Source organism: Polypterus senegalus, chromosome 16 (genome assembly GCF_016835505.1).
Source record: "Polypterus senegalus isolate Bchr_013 chromosome 16, ASM1683550v1, whole genome shotgun sequence".
NCBI lineage: Eukaryota > Metazoa > Chordata > Cladistia > Polypteriformes > Polypteridae > Polypterus > Polypterus senegalus.
The window spans coordinates 101,239,470-101,261,940 of record NC_053169.1 but is presented as its reverse complement, the minus strand read 5'-3'; the positions used below and the strand labels follow the sequence as shown (position 1 = coordinate 101,261,940).

Sequence of the window (22,471 nt, the reverse complement as noted above, 5' to 3'; positions counted from 1 at the left end):
TTATGACTTAAATTTTATTGTTCTCGATACTGCTACGTCCCTCGATTGTGCATCTGCAAATTAACGTTTATAAATTTCTACGTTCCCGTTGCCGGATGTTTAAAACGCCCGCCCTCTTCGATAAACAAAAGTCACGTCGTGCGTCATCCCGTTCAGCGTCTCCTTTGACCACCTAGAACGCTCGCGCTGGTGTGGCACGCATGCGCACAACCCAGGAGGCTCGGCTCGCGCTATGGTAATTTGACACCATCCTTCGGCGTCCGTGTTGCGCGGATCTGCTGACGTGTCGGCTCGTTCTGCGCATGTTCACTGCTCAGCCAGCGCTGCTCCTCTCAAATCGCCAGCATGGCTGCGCCTCTCTTTTATTTATTAATCTTCAACGGACTTTTATATGCATTTACATCATCTAAGGAGGATGTCGACAAGACTTTTTCAGACCTCAAGAGATGCAACGATGAGGAATGTAGCTGTAAGTGACTCCCCTTTTCTCCTTTGTACGTTTTGTAATGGAGTAACGTCGGTGTATTGCTGTGGACTGACTAATGGCAGATAGAATAAGATGATAATTTGTTTGACCTGTTGGCACTCTCTCTAAAGTTTAAAATTGGTTTGTAGAAGTGACCTTGAGGATGCGGAATGCAACAGTAGCCTCGAATCGTAGGATCAGGGAGGCAAACCGGAGCCGCCGAGGGTTGGACAATAACCGGACATCGTAAGGGTTCCGGTCAGCGAGGCACAAACAAACAGGGTAGCAACTGGACAGGGGGCGACTACTTTACAGTGTAGGTATTGACTAGGGTGAGGAAAGTTAATAAAATTTGAGAAGAGGATGCACATCTGGATCTCAGCCAAGATAAGTAGTAAATACTATCCAGAGATGAAGCAAGGATAAGAAAAAAAAAAAAAGATGCAGATACTGTGCATGGGGGCAGCAATTAGAGAATTGATAATAAGGCACATACATGGTGTATTCTGACAGTAGAAAGTGGATACTAGTCCGAGAGAGAGAGTGCGCAAGGAATGAGAGATGCCATAAGAGATTTGAGGCCATGTAAGGATAGGAAATGGATAATGGAGTCGTGGAACAGCTAATAAGAGAAATGGCACATCTAAGATTACAACCAGATACTAAACAAGAGCACATAGGAGATAAGAACTGGATTCAGACCAGGGGCACTTTGAGGATAAGAAGTGGACACTGTCCAGGAGTATGTTGAGACTAAGCAGTAATGCCTTGCCTGTTTCAGAGGTGACATAAGAGATAATTGGTCACCTGGGAGGTACCAAGGATTAGAAGTAGCTCAATTCCCAGTGGGAAAGTAGATCAAGAAGTGCTTTCTGGGGAGCCACAAGATTAAGAAGTGTCTAGTGATGCAGGGGTAGAGCATCTATAAAAACTAAGAAACCTGTAGCATCTCATGGGGCCTGCAATACTAAGAAATGGGTAGTGAGTGGCCTTAGGAAAGGGATGGCTGCAAGACATGGATATGGCCAGTGACCTGGTGTGGCATTTCTATGAGAAGTGGATATTCAGTCGTGCAGAACCAAACCAGTATAAGTTAATTTAATTCAATTGAGTTATGTATAGCGCTCTTCACTGAGTGCTGGCACAGTGCTTAGTAAATACAGACAAAGCACATATAAAAAGAGATTTGTTAAAACACACATAAAACAATGTAGAAATCTCATAACATAAATTGAAACCAACAATATCTGTCCATTAATTAACTGTTGAACTGTGGCCAGTTGACAGTGATGAAGAGGAAAACAAAAACTCCAGTCAGCAGCATCTCTGGAGAAAATAAATCATGGTCTCCATGGTTATTTGTAAGAGAGGAAATCTAAGACAAAGTAAGACACAGTCACAGTCTCAGAGACCTCTGCCAGCGAGCTGCCCAACCCCTCCTGGGCATTCTGTAGTAGAGTCTGTGATGCTCATCCATTGGTTCTAATGCTACTGATATGTGAGATGACTTTTCCATGGGCAGGAGAACTGTGTGCTAGTAGAGCAGTGGCACAAAAAGATACGGAGAAGACAGATGGAATAAAGGAGGGGGTAATAATGGAATATAAATACTGTATCACTTACATTTTTGTACAAATGACTAACAAACTGTGCTGCAATATGCAACAGCTAATCAGCAGCTCAAATCAGCATATGCTAGACAAAAGTCGTAAGTCTTCAGTCGGGATTTAAAAGCTGTGACTGAAGAGGCATGTCTTGTATAAGCAGGAAGATTATTCCACAGCTTTGGGGCCCTGGACCTTACAGCTCCACCTCCCTCTGTTGTTTTATTAATCCTTGGAATCTTAAGTAGATTGGCATCTTGAGATCTTATATGTTCAGATATGTAAGCAGTGCCTTGACCGTTTGAGGCTGAGCATGTTAAAAGCAGGATTTTGAAATTAGCCCCAAGTTTAACAGTGAGACCGTGTAAGGACTTGAGGGCCAGAGTTAGGTGGTTGTACCTTCTGGTTCTTGTAATGATTCTTGTCGTGGCATTTTGAATGAACTGAAAAGTGCATGACAAGCAATTTGAATAGCCAGTGAATTAACACATTGCAGTAGTCAATCCTACTTAAGATTTATACATGGATTTATTTCACAGAGTCCTGCGTATAGAAAAAATCTGAATTTTTCAACATTTTTAAGATGGAAAAGTCATGATTCGGAGAGTTTTTTAATGTGTACTTTAAATGACGTGCTAGTGTCAAAAGATGATGCCCAAATTGTGTGCTGATTCGGTAAAAAGGGTACTTGTGTACTAAATGGACGGCAGTTCCTACCCATTCTAGTGTTGGGCTCTGTGGGGGAGGCGCCCTGATTGCTTAATTTTTGGGGTTTAAATTATTGGACTGACCTACCCCAACCACAAATACTAACCTTAAAGTTAGTGGGGGTGGAGCATAGTTGCCTATAGGTCCCTAATGTTAATGTCCCCTTTGGGTGCTTAATGTTAAAAACAAAAATCTGATTTGCGTCACGATAATAGAATAGAGTACTAGCCGTCCGTTTAGTACACAAGTACCGTAAAAAATGACATCGATACTTTCTAGACACACAGCCAAGATAATAATTGGATAATGGGTAAGGGAATATTAAAGTTAAGAGGTGATGGTAGGCAAGAGAGCTCTCGTATAGCAAATGGTTGCTGTTTGTAGTGACAACTAGGCGAGAGGATGTGAGATAGAAGGAGCAACGTGCTCCGAATGTGGGTGCGTCTAGGCCTAGTAGTGGATGTTTACAGTAATCAGGGGGCTGAGATGGACCGAATAACCGTGGGATACCTGACCTGATTTTGCTTAACAATGGTGTTAAGTCTACAGAACAGTTAGGATAGGGCAGTGGAGTTATTGATTAGAGAATGGGATGATGAAATTTGTTAAAATAATGGCAATTGTTGCTGAAAGGATGCTGCAAAAAGATAGTGAATGGAAAGAATGTGTGATTTTTAAGGGGAAAAAAAACTTTGGTACGAGCTGTGAATGGCAAAATATGTATTTTCTTAATTAGCAATCAGTAAGCCTGGAAGAGTAGATTGTTGTATACATTCATGCAAGAATGAGAATCGGAATAATCAATGAGGGGAGTTCTAAGTTGGCTGTTTGGGAAAACATGAGGACAGCATACCAAGTCTTTTAACTTCTACCATTTTTAACAAAATCATTGTTAACTGACGAACAGATCACTGCATTAATAATTAATACAATAATTACAGCAGGTTGTTGATATTTAGGAGGAGTGGATGAGATGAGTGATGTGCTCAGGCTTAAGAGGAATATAATTTCATCTTTTTTTATCGATTTTAATTAGAAGCAGATAACATTTCATAAAGTTAAGTCAAACCTAATAAAGCAAACAAAGCGAAATGAATATAATTTCATACTCCTTCATTTGTGTACTCCTAGTTTCCTAAATATGAATATTTTTAATGCAGTAGTAGAAATATTTTTGACATTTTAAGGTGTGTTTTCCTTTCAAACTGTGTTGGATTTTATGGCCTTTTTCTTTTTGCAGTGATTGGCTTTAAACCATGAGGCATTTTCTATACTTTTTGTATTTACAGAAACAATACCATATACTTTGACAGAATCTTCTAGTTTGCTTTATTAATTTCAGGGTGCTATAGGGTAAGAGCTAATCCCAGAAGCACAGGGCACAAGGCAGTGCCAGCCTCTCTGAGGGCTCACGTATGTACACTCTCCGACTTGCACAAGGCCAACTGGGGATCGTCGGGCATCCTACCAGGGACATCTTTAGGGATGTTGTGTAATTTAGTATTCTTTAAGGTGTTATGCTGCCTCTATTTAGATGCACCTTATGTTCAGGATATTTCTTTTTTTTTATCTCCAAAAAATACTTTTTACTACAGCAGTTCTTCTGCATTAATATAGCCAGGCAAACGCAAACACCAGAGCTGTAAGCAAGTCCCTGTGGGAGCCATGCATTTTGATAGATATGTATGTTTTTAACCACAGTACAACTCAGAAACAATTTTTTAGGTTGTAAATTAATAATAATGGTAATAGTAATAGTTCATCCCCAACTAATGTGTAGGCCACAATATTAAAATGATTAAAGGAGGTAAAAAATTTGAGTCATTTAGCCATATATTGTTTTTCCACTTTTCCTATCTTGGAACACACTTATCTTAATTCTGTCAAAAACAAGGTCTATCTGTGTCCTCTAAGTCTGAAACCAGTCAGGGTAGCACAAATTTTATATTTATACACAGAGCTGATTGGATTTTGATCTTTTAAAAATGAAGGAAAAATGTTTTTCTTTTACATTTTTTTCCTCAGATAAAATGTACGTACGTGTTGCAGTGTGACTACAGTGTGTGTGTACGGTATATGTGAGATATATTAATGAGGCTGCTGCAAAAAAGGTAAACCACTGCATAAAAAGCACATTTAGATTGTTTCATCTGAATAAAGTTAAACAATAAGCAGGAAACAAAAATGACAGTAAAAACATGTATCCAATATAAGAAGTGTATGATGCAAAGAAAAAACATCACAACAAATGTTAGTGAGTAATGATTATATTAACTTAGAGATGTAAACAAACATGGCGGCAGAGGGGGAAAAAGAGGACAAAATAACTTTTGATATAATAGAGCCGTATTTGAAAGAAAAACGAATAAACAAAAAAAAATGGAAATTTACTGATTAATAAAATTTAGAAGAGGCAAAAAAATGATAAATGGTACCACACAGTGTGGTACCTCGGTATACGTCCACTTTGGAATAAGTCCAACTTGGTATACGTGCTGTTTGGACGTAAAACATTTTGTTTGTAATACGACTGATGTGCTAGAACACCGCGTGCTACCCTTGTTTACCTCTCTCGAGACAAAGCCATGACTGCCCACGAGCGTCAGTACGCCAGTTGCTAGCATTCAGTGAACAACCCGCGCCATAACTCACTGTGAATTTTCACGTGATTTTGTATTTTTTCGCGTAAATTTGAATTGATTGTTAAAAAGTATGAAAGTTGCATGCGTATCCGGGACATGGCTGCTGCATACCGTATGCTGAGAACGACGGTATCTACAATTGTGAAAAAACAACGTTATTAAAAAGTAAAGTGAGGTTAAATTTCTAATTGCTTTTGTATTTATGTATTTTAGTATTAAGCAGTGTTTTAAATTATTTTATACAACCCCATCAATATATAATATGCCAATAAAAATAGGATTTTGTTTCATGGGAACGAATTATTTTCCCTTTATTTCTTATGGGAAAAATTTGTTTGGTAAACGTCCTGTTTGGTATAAGTCAAAGGATCTGGAATGGATTAAGGACGTATACCGAGGTACCACTGTAATAGAGAAAGACAGAATCTATATATATATATATATATATATATATATATATAATTCACTAAGGCAAGCTACCCATGGAAAGGACGCCAGAAGGGGCATGGATTCACTAAGCCGTCGACAAGTAAGACACCTATGGCGCATGCAGGAAGGAGCCACGCCCACCAACTCCATGACCATTGGATACGACGACAACTCGCAGAGCCACGCCCACCAACTCAGACACGACGACACAGAAAAAACGGCGTCATTTATATTCGCCTGTCGTAGAGGCCACATGCACCTCCGAGCCACGTTGACTGTTCATAGAGGCATGTTTCTCGCGGAGATGAAGCGTGTAAAACAGTTTGCGAGGGGTATCCCATGGGATCCTTAAAACAATCCTTTACAACTGAGGTTAAAACACAATGAAGTAAACAGTCTTTAAAAACCGAGTTTTCGGTTACAACGCATGACGCGTGCACCATAGCAAACTGTTTTACACGCTACATACAGCAATTCACGCTACTACCGTGGTCGGGTGTCTTGGTGGATTATATATAGAAAAACAGCCAAAACCGCACAGAGCAATGAAAAGTCTACGTGAGTCACATGTGCATGTGGACTGTGCAAAGACGACAATGACTCAAGTGATGAGTTGGAGGTGGGCACATGAGCGAGCAGGCAGGGCGCGATGGTGGTCCGCCAGTTTTCAGTCACGGACGATTGTGAGTTGGTTCGTTCCGTGCATTGTTACAATGTTGCTTTTCCTGCTGATTCATTACATTACCGATTTTTCAAATGTTAATTTTCTCCCTGTGCTTAAAAATCATTAAAAAAACCGGCCTGATTATGCGGCGTATGGTACGCTGCAGGTTGGCTAGTATTTATTATTAAGCCATGTCCTTTTTATTTTACTTATCCCATTATGTATTATTGTTTATACATACTGTGGTGGGTAAGCACCCTGCCCAGGATTGGTTCCTGCCTTGTGCCCTGTGTTGGCTGGGATTGGCTCCAGCATACCCCCGTGACCCTGTGTTCGGATTCAGCGGGTTGTAAAATGGATGGATGGATGTGTATATATATATATATATATATATATATATATATATATATATATATATATATATATATATATAATCACAAATCATTTTATATGTAAAATGGTAATGTCTGACTGCCATAGCAATTGCTCACAAACTAATGGGGCTAGAACCTTGATTTTTATCTTTATCAATAGCATATGCCCGATGTGTTCTAGAAATTCAAAAAATTTTAGGTAATAGAAAGTTAATTTTATTAGCATTTTATTTTTCGATTGTAGGTCCATGTGTTTTACTAGTACTACTTTGCTGGTCCAGTTCATCACGTTATTTCTAGATCAGCTAAGATCAATCGATTGATGTAGATGACATATTGTTTTTTAAACTAAAAATATTTTTAAAAAATTAACGTCCGCTGTTTAACTACATTTTCTTCATTTTGCTATTTTCAATATTTAATTTAAAAGACATCCATTATGAACAATACTGCACATCCTATTTTTGGCACACTAGCATTGATCTCTCTTTTTGTATATGTATATATATGTGTGTGTGTGTGAATAGGTATAATAATAACCCTAAATATAGTAATACCCAGGGGGTGTGCCTCCGTGGCCGCCTATGGTGGACCAAACATCCCCCAAAACCACCCCTAAGCTTGCCTGTCTCGCTATTGGTCCACAGGTATATTCCAACACGGTCAAAACTCTGGCCCTGAGATTAATTTATAGTTAAAGCAAATGCTAAAACTATTGGAAATGGTCATCTATGCAAGATGAGTGGTATCGCCAGTATCTAATTTAATAGATGAAGGGATACGACTTTTTGCAGGCAGTTGAATGTTTATGCAGTTTTACGATTTTTAAGTGTGTGCCATTCCATAGGCTTTGTTTGTCGATTGCTAACACACAACTGAACTACTGCTGTCTTTAGCGGAGCAAATGTGTTTAAGTTGTTTAGTTTGACATATGCACATAAAATTGGTTGTGTTGACATGAGAGTATCATCGTTGTATTCTCCTAATGAAGACAAGAAATGATATATAGATGCATACTATAGAACATATGGTTTTGAAGACAAATGAGCATTGCAAGAAAACATCACATGAAAACGTTGCACGATTTCACTAATCTTTTTATTTATACAGGAGGTGCAGTTTTTTTTTTCTTTTTTAAATATATATAGAGTATATAACTTGTCTGTCTGATGTCTCATTTTTTTACTACCATGACAGAATGGAAAAAGGGTCAGAGTTTGTGGCCGGACTCCTCATAACCCGGCCTGGCTCTGTCAGGCAGTACTTTGATAAAGGAGTGAGTGCGACTGTGTAGGAAGCTTGCCAGACAGTCGGTAAATGTTATATGGGCAGCAATGTTCAGTCATTTCAATTAATATGGTCCAGTATTGAGTTTCTGGGTTGGGATGGAGAGGAAAGCTGATGTTTCCTTATGGTACTGAAAATGTAGAAGCTCTTGTACCGTACGTTTTAAAAATGTTGGCTTTTCAGTATTGTTCCAGTACTGGTATACCGTGCAAACCTACCTATGATATGTAATGTATAATCGGCTTAACCTGCACATTTTTGGGATTTGTGAGATGAGAAAGGACTTCCTGGCTCTGTGCATGCAGCAGCCTTTTCACAGAAGCTCCGTGTTGCTCTGTTTTTCTTTTTATTTCTGAACTTCCATATTTCCCCTGGGTACAAATAAAGCTCTGTCTATCTCTCTCTTTCTGAGTGTACCTATCAATCCTCGCACAGGCTCAACGCAGTCAGAGCCCTGAGCAGAGATTTGATCCCAGAACTCTGGAGGTGTGAAGCAGCAATTCTTGTCGGTTTAAAATAAGTAAATGGGTCATGGAGACTACCTTGCAGTCCTTTTAAACCACACAGGGTGAGAAATGGCTTCGTCTGTTGTCGGTTTTGAAACTCGATTTTCCTTTAGTGCCTGCAATTCCCAAAGCTTCTATTTATTTATTTTTTGTTAAGTTAATGATTTAAGAAAAAATTTGAGCAGGATAACAAGAAGACCGATTTATATGTTAAAAGGAAAAGGTTTTATCCAACTGAAGGAGACAACACTGAATGTTAATTAAAAAAAAAAAAAGCTACAGGTGCATCTGTATTTAAAAAAAAAAAAAAAAACAGAACAGGGTGGTGTTGTATTTTTCCACCAGGGAGCAAACCTCATTAAGCAGCGCGCAGCTAGGATGTGGTTCTGCGGCACCGTCAAACGACACAGTAGCGAGACACCTAAGGGCAGGTATCCGTAGTAGTGCCAAGTGTGTGTGTCCTGCAATCTCTGGAAATGCGATACTCGCCATTGTGTGCCTGCTACTCTTTAGTAATAATGCAAAAATGATCATTTCTGTCTGAAGGTTTTACACTTTATTCTGAAGTTAATGAATGAGATTCTTAAGCATGGAACAACAACAACAGCATTTATTTCTATAGCACATTTTCATGCAAATAATGTAGCTCAAAGTGCTTTACATGATGAAGAAAAGAGAAAAAAGACAAAGTAAGAATTAAAATAAGACAAAACTCATTAACATAGAATAAGAGTAAGGTCCGATGGCCAGGGAGGACAAAAAAAAAAACTCCAGACAGCTGGAGAAAAACTAAAATCTGCAGGGGTTCAGAGGCCACGAGACCACCCAGCCCCATCTGGGCACACACACACACACTCTGGGAATCACTATAGTTCGTTTGTTTCTTTACTTATTTATTGTCGTTCAAGTTCAAGCACTTTATTGTCATTGTGTAACACAACGGAATGACTTTTTGTGACAGCCCCAATTGTATTTAAAGAAAAGTCAAATAATTCCAAATATGTCGTATTCAGTGTTAAGTGATCAAGTAACCAGAGCAAATTATTATTGCTAAAAGTACAGCAGCATTAATTGTTATTGCACCTGTTAATGAATAGTACTGTACATTGCATATTCTATATTGTAATACATTAGTATATTGCACGTTACCCATATAGCTTATCGCACATGTTCAATTAAAAATGATCTCAGACTGAGGAGATTCAGAGTTCAGAAAGTTTATGGCAGATGGGAAAAAGCTATTTTTTTTAGTCTGTTTGTGCGAACACGGATTGACCTAAAGCGTCTTCCTGACCGGAGGAGCTCAAACAAAGATGAGTTTTGTCCTTGAGAATGGCCCTTCTCACACAGCGAGTCTTATACAAGAGTTCGAGTGATGGCAGTTCAGTCCCAATAATGCCCTCTGCTGTTTTTACGAGCCGCTGCAGGACTTCTTTAGCAGCCTTGGTGCAGCTGATGTACCTGCAGGCCATCATGCAGTTAGTTAAGATGCTCTCTATCTTTGTGCTACTAAAGCAATTTTTTAGTGTTAGAATAAGCAGTACTGCCATAGATCATTATCTTGATTGTCTTCTGGTAGATAATGTGGCAAAAGAGCCCTATGAACATGCAGTCTGCTTTTTGAAAATAAAAACAAAAAATGGCTGACTTGGCAAACAAGCATACAAATTTCTGGACACCATCCAGTCAAAGAGCAACAGCACAAAGGCCACTGCTGTCTGTTTTTGGTCCTTTCTCCAAGAGTCCATAGCTAAGGATGCCATGGGCCCTTGGGGTTCCATTTGGAGTACCTACAGCTCCCAGGTCTTTTGTTTTTCTCCTTCAAGGCCAGACCACCACAGCGTTTCTTCCATCCAGTGTACAGTTCCACAAGTAAACCTTTCTATGGTCGTGTTTACTCATCCATTCAAAGAAGGTGTCCAAGCTAAACTGGCACATGATGTCTTGTAAGGTCCTTGTTTGTGCTTTGCATCACAAGATCTAATGGCATACTTGGTTGTTGCAGCCATGCCCCAAATGCCATGAAACGGAGGAATGGCTACACATTCCTGGAGAAATTTGTCAAATTGGGGGCCGGTAAACTTTAGTCAGATAGAGTAGACATCTTTGGAGAAGTCTGACCCCAGTTACATATTCTGAAACGCCTGGTCAGGATGCTGTGTAATGCTAAACTTGTTCGGTGGCCATCTGTTAGGTCCACCTGTCTATTATCAGATAAGACACAATTTTGCTTCCAGAAGATCGTAAATCTTTAAAGGCAAGCCATGGGAAATGTTCTTTAGCAATTTTCTTTCAAGCTAACTCTACATTAGTGCAGTTTGTGCAGATCTGTTTCATCCATTCATATTGCAAACACACCATTTCAACTTGTGTCCTATTGGATTGAGATCTGGGGATTATGCAGGCCACTGGAGAAAACTGCAATTACTGTCATGTTTGTAGAACCAGCCTGAGATGATGCAAGCTTTGTGACAAGTCACGTTAAGCATTTGAAAAAAAAAATGTAGGCTGTGGCCATAAAGGGATGTGCATGGATGGTGAGTAATGATGGTGTGGCATGCTGCAACATTCAAGTAGTGCTTAGTTGGTATTAAGAAATGTAATGTATGCCAAGTAAACTTCCCCAGAGCATTATGCTACCATCTTGACACAAGGCAGAATGGATCCATGGGCTTACTCCAAATTCTGAAGAGGTTGGCCATATCATATAACGTTCCTGCAGTCCTCCAGTCAATAATTAACATGCCCACTGTTCCCTCACTGGCAGGACTTTCTGCTTCTATAGCCCATCCATTTTTTGAGCGCAACATGCTGTGAATTCAGAGATGCCTTTGTGCTGGGTACTACTGTAAAGAGTTGTTATTTGAGATTTAGTGTCATTTCTGTTAGGTAAAAGAAGTTTTGTCAACTTCCTCTGATGTCTTCTACTCTTTTTCTTTCGGCTGCTCCTGTTAGGGGTTGCCACAGCGGATCTTCTTGTTTCATATCTTCCTGTCTTCTGCATCTTACTCTGTCACACCCGTCACCTGCATGTCCTCTCTCACCACATCCATGAACATTCTCTTAGGCCTTCCTCTTCTCCTCTTCCCTGGCAGCTCTATCCTTAGCGCCCTTCTCCCAATATACCCAGCATCTCTCCTCTACACATGTCCAAAAAAACAAATTCTGACCTCTCTGACTTTGTCTCCCATCCATCCCACCTGAGCTGACCCTCTAATGTCCTTATTTCTAATCCTGTCCATCCTCGTCACACCCAGTGCAAATCTTAGCATCTTTAACTCTGACACCTTCAGCTCTGCCTCTTGCTTTCTGGTCAGTGCCAACGTCTCCAACCCATATAACATAGCTGGTCTCACTAGATAGATAGACAGATGCTTTATTAATCCCAAGGAGACATTCACATACTCCAGCAGCAGCATACTGATAAAAAACAATATTAAAGAATGATAACAATGCAAGTAAAACAGACAATAACTTTGTATAATGTTAATGTTTACCCCAAGGGTGCAATTGAAGAGTCGCATAGTGTGGGGTCTCGTCAGTCTGTCAGTGGAGCAGGACGGTGACAGCAGTCTGTCTCTGAAGCTGCTCCTCTTTCTGGAGATGATCCCGTTCAGTGATTCTCCATGATTGACAGGAGTCTGCTCAGTGCCCATCGCTCTGCCACGGATGTCAAACTGTCCAGCTCAATGCCTACAATAGAGCCTGCCTTCCTCAACAGTTTGTCCAGGCGTGAGACGTCCTTCTTCTTTATGCTGCCTCCCCAGCACACCACCTCCTTCCCTTTCACTCTTGCTGATACCCGTCTGTCACAAATCACTCCTGACACTCTTCTCCACCCATTCCACCCTGCCTGCACTCTCTTTTTCACCTTTCTTCCACAGTCCCCGTTACTCTATACCTCCAACGTCTTCCATTAACAAGGTCTTTTTGCCAATAGAACTGCTGCTCACTCATTTTTTTTTCTTCTTCTGTTTAATGCACCGTCCTCTGTAAACTCTCTAGGGACTGCAATGTATGAAAATTGCCGGAGGGCTGCTGGAAACATCACATCAGGCACCAACAATCATCCTCAAGTCACAAGCCCTTTACATCACATGTCTGGCTAATTCTAACGTTTGGTTAAACAACAGTTAAACTTGTGGACCTTATCTGCATGCCGTGTATGTTTATTTTAAGTATATGATTGTTGTGGATTAATTGGAGTGAGTCACAAAGGACCAGCTTCACAAGAGCACACCAACGACTGCTTCTTACCCACTAAGATTAGGCAATTGAAGGCCACAACTGAAAATCATGACAAAAGTCGCCTAACATGTAAGTGTACACATTAAGGGAAAAATAACAATGTGAGTAATCTGACGTTAATTTTGTGCTGTGAGTGTAGAGTAGACCACAAAAGGAAAACGTCTGTAGACTCTGCTTTCATCCTTTTTGTCACATCAACAAATTATCAAGTAATTCTAAATGAATTGCATTGGTATCCCTTAAAAGAAGAACATGCTTAGCCCATAAAATAACATAACAGGGCATTGCATTCCTCGGTCTCCTAGGGAAAGCCTACTCTGGGTTACTTCCTCAGATCCAACAAGAATATGTGGATTCTGTCCTGGTTTTGGAACAGTGGAATAAAAGCTTTGTGCTGGCATAGACACTTGAAGGGGTCCTGAAAGTCCTCCAGTCCTGTTGACATGTATTTTGTACCTTGTGGTATCTTGAATGAGATGGGCTCTGGGGCTGCTTCTAACCAGGCTTCTCTTTGTTCACTGACTATGAGGGTGTGGTACTACACCTGCTTGGCATCAAGTCAAATCCATTCAGTGTGGGCTTTGGACTATGCCAGGGTGCATCTCGTCTCCTTTTGTTGTTCATGAGGCCAAAATGAGTTTTTAAACAGTTTGGTTGGCCTCACTGTCCATCACAGGGTGAAGAGTTTGGCAACATGGAAGAATTCTGGAGTAGAAACGCTTCTTTTCTGGAGCAACAAGAACTAGCAAGGGTGGTTTGGGCATATATGAGGGGGAACCCAAAAATAACGAGAATATTTTTAATCTTATATTTCTCTGAACATTTCCAAAATTGAATAACCCTCTAAATACTCGCCCTGAGACGCAATACACTTGTCCCACCGCTTTTTCCATTGTTCAGAACTATTCTGAAACTCTTGCAAAGTGATAGCCTTCAGTTCAGTTCCTCCGTCGTTTGCTTCTTGACCATTGAAAAAATGTTTTCCTATAAGGTCCTTCTTCATTCTTGAAAGTAAGAAAAAATCGCAGGGTGCAAGGTTCGGGGAGTAGAGAGAGGCCTGCAAAACTGTTGTCATTTTCATGAGAACCTGTAGCAAACTCAATGCTGTGTTTTGGTGAGAGCGTTGTCGTGATGCAGAAGCCACTCGCCTGATTGGCCCAATCCGGGTCGTTTCCTCCGCAGTGCATCACGCAATCTCTTGAGCACTTCCAGGACGCCGCTTGGCCAAATAATGCAGAGGGCAGTCTAGTACACGCACTTAGTGGCAAAAGTTGGAACTAACGTCCCCTCCAGCCTGCAGAAAAAAAATTCTTGTTTGGGTCCCCTCTCATAGTTAGTGTGGGCGCCTCTCATGGGAGGTATACCGGGCACAAACCATTGAAAAAGGACCAAGGAACGGACCCTAGGGGACCCAAACTGGTCTGGTAGCATCTCAGAATTCCCCAAGAGGAGCTGGGGGGAGTTGCTAAGGATAGGGTCATCTAGTTTTTCCAGTTCAACTTGTACTGTAGCCTCCTTGACCCTCAACAGGAAAAGAAAATGTCAATAAATAACTTAACATTTTGAATACTTCCTGGATGACAATATTTCTGTACTGATTATTCAAATCCTCTTTTTTTTTTTTTTTTTTTAAACAATATGACGATTATTAAAGCAAATATGTAACGCCATTGTTTATCTTTCTTTTTAGTGCTGATGTGCAGAGGCAAAGCAACTCAAGACTTCACTGGCCCTGACTGTCGATTTTTAGAGTTCAAAAAGGGGGAAACGATCTACGTGTATTACAAACTTGCAGGCCGGAGAACGGATTTGTGGGCAGGAAGTGTGAGTTCCTTTTATGGTTCATTTTTTTTTTTTGCATTTCTTAACTTTCTCTGACGTGTAAGTTTTATCTTTGGTTTGTTGGAATAACAAGTAGGAACAGATAAGGATATAATTCTTTCTGCCAAGTATTTTATTGATTTCTTGATTGGGAATGCCACTGTTTTGGCTCACACTCGTGGTTTTCTTCAAATACTGCAGAATACAGTTATAGTGTCATCTTCTATATTAAAACTTTATGATTAGTCCAGAGTAAACAGTACTGTTGGCATCTTATCTACTGACTGCCTTAAAACAAAATGTGGAAGATGATTATTGTGATGTAAAAATGGATATCTGCTGGCTAATACTTTGCGTATCTATGCGTAACCAATAGATGAAAAAAATTTGGTTTGAAATGATGAAGTTATAACATAATAAAGAATAACTCTTGTGAAGGTGTGTTTGTGGTTAGTGCTGCTGCCTAGCCATGCTTGGGTTAAAGTTCAATATCAGGTCTGCGGTCACATTAGCTTCAAATCGCCGAATAGTGAATCCGAATTTGAATACAACCCTTACAATGTACTTGTAGCGTCTGAAGACCACTAATGGCTTGCAAGAGCTGCCGCCATTGGGTATCCTCACTAGGACACCAAATGAATGAATATTATCAATAGTTTACTGTGCGTGGCAGGTGGTGCAGTTGTTAGCCCTCCTGCCAGAACTGCTACACGTTTCTACCAAGATGCACTTAGGCTTATGTCCACACTACTATGTTTTCTGTTAAAAGCAGTTTTTGCCTTTCATCTACACTACCCCGGTATTACTAACCTTAAAAACGGAGACCTTTGAAGACGCTGGCTTGGCATTACAGTATGGATGGGTGAAAATGTAGACTCCAAATGCACTCATAGGGCCAGTTTATACTTCACTCTCAGAACACGGACACACATACACATCATGGCTGCCGCGTGTTCCCATCATTCGTTTGACGCGTCCTCTGAGCACGTCCCCCATTGTGTCGCGTGAAGTATAAATCCGGCCTAATAGGTTCATGCTTCTTATGTAGCACTTTCCTGACCAATTCCTACACATTACAATGTATCATTCCCTGATCATGTTCCACCATGCTTTCGGTGGCACTTGCTTTGATGCTTACTTTTATGCATCTAAATTTTATTTTTTTTACAGTGTGAATGCTGCATACATGAGCAAAAGATAAATAATTTTATTTGTTGTCTCTCAATAAATTCTGTGGCTGGCAGCGTTACCATTCCTTTAAGATTTTTTCCGCTGATGCGTGTATTCCCAGTCTATGTGAGCTTCTACGTCAGGGTTCGTCAAGTCCGGTCGTGGAGGACCTCCGTGGTTGCAGGTTTTCATTCTAACCCTTTTTTAATGATTGCCCTGTTTGTGCTGCTAATTAACTTCTTGTGAATTCATTTTAGTTAAATTGCTTTTGTAAGATTTGCTCCCCTGGATTTCTTTATTGTTCCTCTGAATTGCTTCATTTCTTTCCTTAAATGGTATCCAAACAGAAATGAAATGTGAAGTGAGGGAGCCAAGAGAAGACCACCTAAATCAGGGCGTCAAACTCCAACCAGCTGCTCAATGAGGAGCCGATTCTTGTCATTAATTAAACCCGTTCTTTAATTTTGTGGCTTGTTGCTACACTCGTGGTGCAATAGCAGACATTTCAAAAATTCTTGTTTTTCTCTTTTCTATGAGCACTGATCAAATGTTTTGAGGACCAGAGAAGATTGACATTCCTAAGACCCTCATCTTTCTTTATTTTTTGATATTATATGATGGACACCAGTTGTTTTGGCTCATTTTGTATCTCGTCATTGTTTGGCTGCTCATTAAGGAAAAAGAAACAATTAAGGGGCCTGAGTCTTCAAGGGCAAGTCAATTCAAATGAATTCAAAAGAAGCTAATTAGCAGCAAAATGGGTCAGTCATTAAGAAAAGGGTCAGAATGAAAACCTGCAGCCACGGTGGTCCTCCAGGACCAGACTTGGCGACCCCTGTTCTACGTCATGTGCGTTTTTAGTGTGAGCGCGACATACTTTAATAAAAGATGTGAATACACTAGTGTGGGCAATGATATCCAAACTGCAGAGCCGCAGCACCATACGTGACTGCAGCTCTACACAAGCAGTTTCACACCGGAATTCAGATTAGGGTTAGTGTGGTCATCGTAGTATAAATGGTTAAGATTAGGAGTAAGTTAAGGTTAGGGCTTAGTGTCATTTAGTGAGTAGTGTAGTTGTGCGGTGATATCACTTCCAGTGTTAAACTGAACTGGTGGCATAGACTTGTAGTGAAGCTCTGTGGTTGGATGCTTCTCAGTGTGGTCACAGATTTTATTTATTTATTTATTTATTTTAAAAACACTGTTATTAAATAAAAAAAGTAATTGAGTGGATGTAACATTACGCCACCTCTGATCCTAAACTGGATTAAATAGATTTGAGAATTTAATGTTTTTTTTTTTTTTTTAATTGCATAGGAGTTATTTTTAGGTTGGTTCTTTTAGTACATTATAGCATCCTTAAGTTTGTTTGTCCTTTATTTTAGAAATAGTGAGTTTCACATTAATGTTTACATGACGACCAGGCAAAGCTATATAGTTTATGTCGTCAAATCATTTTGTTGCTCCTCTCATTTTTAGGGTCAAGAACCATTCTTCTTGTGTTATTTGGCCTCCTCATGGTCTTTTCCCATCCACATTTTCACAGATCACATGTTAATCCCAATTGCTATCTGCCGTGTTTTTCCTCAAATTGGCAGCTGTATTTTGACACCATATTCATGAGTGTTGATGTGTTTGCGTTATTGTTGGCCTAGTCCTACTTGCATCCTCTTCTTGTACCTTTATGTGCGTGTTTTGGATTAAACAGGTGCAAAATATGGACGGAAGCCACGGTTTTCCTTTCTCCCAACTTTTTATATGCTTCAGTGCACCACATTCTGTGCTTCTTACTTTTTCACCTCACCTGGCATATTTTCTATGTCCTCTTGGGTCATTTTCAATTTTTTTTTGATAAGTGATAAAATTCCTCCTAAATTGTGAAAACCTGCAAATAGAATGAAAGTTAAAGTTGCTAGTTTTGTTTTGTGTTCTTTTTACTCAAAATCTAAGTACTAGCCGTGAAACAGGACAGTGAGGAGGGTTCTGTCCGGCTCCCCACTCCTGACGTCACGCTTCCCCCTCCCCTTGGCCTGCAGCCTCTGTCTCGGATTAGCGCGAATATAGCATTCCTGCAAGTGAACTATGATTCTTAGCGAGATGAGAGAAGTCGGAAAACCAACCGGAATGTTCAGGCAAATTCTAGAAAAAAAAGTAGATCCAAATCCGTTAAGTAGTTATCTTGTGAAAAACAGACAGACATTGGATTTTATATTTAGAGAGAGATGTTGACTGCACCACAGGAAAGCACATTTAGAGAGATGGTTTTGCAGTGCTTAAAACTGTTGCCATCTCCTAGCTATCGACAGGGTTTTTGATCCTAAATGTATCCAGGCATGTGTGGAATGTGCACACTTTGTCTGTGTCTGTTTATGGTTTTCTCCCATATCTCAGAATCATTCATTTTAAGTGCTGACTCTGAACTATGAGTGAATTTGGGTGCCTGTGAGAGTTACTCTCTGAATTTTCCAATTTTGTACCTTGTACTCCTGGCATAGGCTTTGCTTTCCTGCAATCCTGAATTAGAAGAAGTGATTTAATTCAGTAGACAGATGGATGTTTGACTGTGTCGTCATTAATACCACTCAGGGAGGATACAATCGTCTGCTTAATGCCATGACATACAACACAGTGATCAATATTTTATTTTATATATTTGCAGGGTGTCAAAGCAAAACAATAGTTAGAGCAGAGATGCGGATGCACGCATGGAGCTGATCTTAAGCTTTGCGTTTTTCGTTTCCAAAAGGTTATATGTAATCCTTAGTGATTGTGTTTGCATGAACTATTTCTTCCTGGTTGCCCAAATTCCTTCCCACTTCTTAGATGTACCATTAAACTACAGTAAAATTCCATGTTGTCAAAGTGCTCTGACTTTAACTTTTCTGAACTCGGATACAGATTAATACAATAAAAAGGTGGTTTGGGGCAGGGGACCCAATGTTTAAAAACAGAACAATTGAGTTCTGTTGGGGTAAAAGCAATGGGAAAGCCCTTTAATATTTCATATTATTTTTTGTTGTGCTCCGTCAGTCTGTGTTTACAGCAATGCTTGTGATGTGTGATCCTGTCCCAGAAGAGTCCTTCTAATGCTTGTCCTCTGGGGTTTTGTCTATGTTTGGTTTAGCTCTTTGATTTGAAAAGGTGCACAGACTCCCCTTCGTTTTAGCAGTTTCCAGGAAATAGCCTAGTATAGATTAGCACTAAGTGTGGCCAACTTTATTTTACTGAGATGAACAGTTTGGTCATTTGTATGATGGTTAAAGGAATACTTTAAAAATACGCTTTGTTCATATTTAATTTAGGGTCAATGGCAGCATCGGGTGCAAAGTAAGAACCAACCCTGCACTGGATGTAAGGCATACTCACAAATATCTACATTCACTCTGTAAGAGAACAGACAGACCACTATAAAGTGCCGGGGCTCTACCCTAGTGACCCCATATAATTGGAATGCAGCAATAACTGTGAAAACATTTCTCCAGACACGAGTACCAAAGTGAACGATGTCTAGATAGAAGACCCTCCGACCGTAAGTCCTTCCGGCAGCAAGATACGGGTCCAGGCGGACGTACACCGGAAGTAACATCAGAGGTGTTAACAGCTGTCAGTCATGTGGTCTGCAGAGAGAGGAAGAAGTGAAAAGGCTTTAGAACACAGCAGGGACTTTCAATCACCAGAGCTCTTAAGCTGTCCCCAACGTGCACATGCGTGACAACTCATACATTTAAGGGCGACTCTAAAATGCTGTCGTAACACATGTTGTGAAACTGGCAGATGGGGTGGGTGGGAGAAAACCCACATCTGAGAGGAACATGCAGACTCAATTCAGTGACCGGTCCAGGAGTCAAACCCAGAACTGTGGTATCTGTGGTAACCCTACTGAGCAGAAAGGGGCTTAATTACATACAATCGTATTAAAGGTAAATTTTAAATTTAAAATTCTAATACATTTCTTACAAGGATGTTCTTAAAGCAGTGCACATGGGTTTCATTTGCAGATCATAAGAATTAGTTTCTGAAAACTATCAAAAAGAAAAGGAACAGAACTAGTACGGCCTTCCCATGTGCATTTTTCAAATGCCAGTGATCTCACTGCCTTGAACAACCTAAACATTTTATTATACAGGTTGCTTTTCTTTAATTGTTTCATAACATTTTGGATTTAATTTGCTTTTTTCCCATTTTTTGTTTAGGTTGGCAGCAGGTTTGGCTACTTTCCAAAGGATCTTCTTGAGATTAACCACATATATACCGAAAAAGAAAGAGAAATTCCAACTGAGGTATGTATTTGTTTTGTTTGGTAGAGTATTATATTGCTCTCCTTTCCCCTTTTGTATTATTAATGCCTTTGTCAGAATGCCTCAAATCTCGTAGACTTACCACTGTTTATAAATTAATGTACCATATAACTTCTCCCCACCTTCCACTCTACATGTATAACCTCAGGCAATTAGGTATAGTAAAAGACAAGCAGGAGTTAAGGTACACTTTAAATAATGTGTTATTGATAATATTTATAAATAATAACAGTATGCAAAGTATATTTCAATATTGGCAACCATACAGCCTAATAAATTTTGATGTGTAGTTTCAGGTGGCACACAGACTTGTTAGTTAATTAAAATGTCTCTAGTTAAGGCATCATTTGTGGTCAGCTTTCTTCAGAACAGGCCGCATGCCTGTCTCAATATGGCTGCCAAGCTGTGCTCTTCATTGTGTTGTCCTTTTCAGTTCATGGTGTGAGATGGTCTTTCATCAGTTTGGTAAGAGAGGGAGAGGGTGAGGTAAAGCAAGCAAATTTATAGGTTTTCTGTCCAACCCCTACAGCCAATAGGGTGTCATGGTTCTTAAAGGCTTTTGATACAAGCCAATTACAAACAGTCATACTTCAGACCAGTGGAACACAGGACATCTTCAAACCTGCCACTCCCCAAAACCATATGTTAAGGTAAAGCTTGGCAGTTAGGCAGCCTGGCTGTCTTGTGGGGGTTGACTGGGAGTCCTGCTGAGAAGTATTAGCCAAACTTGTTTGAGGCACTTCCGCCAACCCTGTCGTAAAATTACATAGAGACCCAGTCATGAAAAGGGGAAGGAGTTCTTAAACCATCAAACCATTGCTGTTTTTTATCAATACTGTAACACTAATATTACATTGCTTTGTCTAAGTTACAAATAAAGACATAAAAAATATTTATCAACTTGTATGCAAAATTTCACATCACAACAGTATTGCTTTGCAGTTACGTGATGGTTCAACATTTATTATTATTATTATTACTTATTTGGCAGACACCTTTATTCAAGGCTCTTTACAACCTTTGAGCTACAAATTAGTTACGTCCTTTTTTTCCAGCTGGAGTACCGGAGTGTGAAGTGATTTGCTCAGGATCACACAGTAACCCTCAGGGCATGAGATCCAAAGCCTTAATCACCAGGCCACATTGCCTAGACCAGTGTTTCCCAACCTTTTTTGAGCCATGGCACATATTTTACATTAGAAAAATCCCACGGCACACCACCAAACAAAAATGTCACAGCCGAAGCATCACTAATTCTACTGTTTGAATGGCAACAGGTAGATACACAGATTAAGAGTATTTAATTGTTCTGCCTATCACTGTCCCATAGACGAACAAAGACAAATTATTTGCAGTAAATAAATAATCATTTTCATACCAATTAAGTGAAATTGAATAATTTTCCACGGTACACTTGATGATCTCTCACGGCACACTAATGTGCGGCGGCACAGTGGTTGGGAATCACTGGCCTAGACCACAGTATGTATGTTCAGCTTAGGCATGGCATCTTCCTAAAAGGCGTAAAAAGCCAGAACATATTGTGGAGTTGACATATTATCGTTATAAGCCAAAATAACATCAATCAATCAATCAACATTTATTTATATAGCACATTTTCATACAGAAAAATGTAGCTCAAAGTGCTTTACAAAATGAATAGAAAAATAGAAGACACAATAAAAAATAAACATACGTCAACATTAATTAACATAGAATAAGTAAGGTCCGATGGCCAAAAAAAAAAAACTCCAAATGCTGGAGAAAAAAAATAAAATCTGTAGGGGTTCCAGACCAAGAGACCGCCCAGTCCCCTCTGGGCAATCTACCTAACATAAATCAAACAGTCCTCTTTGTATTTAGGGTTTTCATGTCTTGGAATTTTTTGTATTTTTTGGATTGCCCACAAAACATATGGTGCTTGAAGGAAAAAAATTTTTTTTTTTTTGGTAGTTCACTCTTGAGCATGTTTTGTTAAACTAATTAGCAAATTGTTTTGAGGTTTTCCAAAAACTAAAACTTGAAAAGAAATAAATCACTTTACTTGAAAAGGTGTAAAAATCGAACATTTTATTAAAACAAAATTTTTTTTAACACAGATGAAGAAGTCAACCAAATTAAAGTGTTAGAGTTTACATAACAGATTTCTGACATCAAAGGCTGTTCACTTCTGCCTCTTCTGTATTAATAAAAAGTGGTGTTTTTGGGATTAAGCTTCTCATTAAGTGCAATTATCATTGATTGAGTGAAT

The 22,471-nt window shown here is 39.6% G+C and overlaps 1 protein-coding gene across 10 annotated transcripts in view; it reads left to right on the top strand.

Annotated features, from left to right (window-relative positions):
• Positions 1-295: 295 nt before the first annotated feature.
• The window catches only part of mia3 (MIA SH3 domain ER export factor 3), a 57,438-nt gene continuing 35,262 nt past the window's right edge, over positions 296-22,471 (top strand). For all 10 annotated transcript variants that reach the window (XM_039738128.1, XM_039738127.1, XM_039738126.1 and 7 more), the window contains exons 1-3: positions 296-469; positions 14,619-14,752; positions 20,116-20,202. In XM_039738128.1, the coding sequence (XP_039594062.1) occupies positions 346-469; positions 14,619-14,752; positions 20,116-20,202 (345 nt within the window). In that variant the 5' untranslated portion in view covers positions 296-345. The remainder of the gene's footprint in view (positions 470-14,618; positions 14,753-20,115; positions 20,203-22,471) is intronic.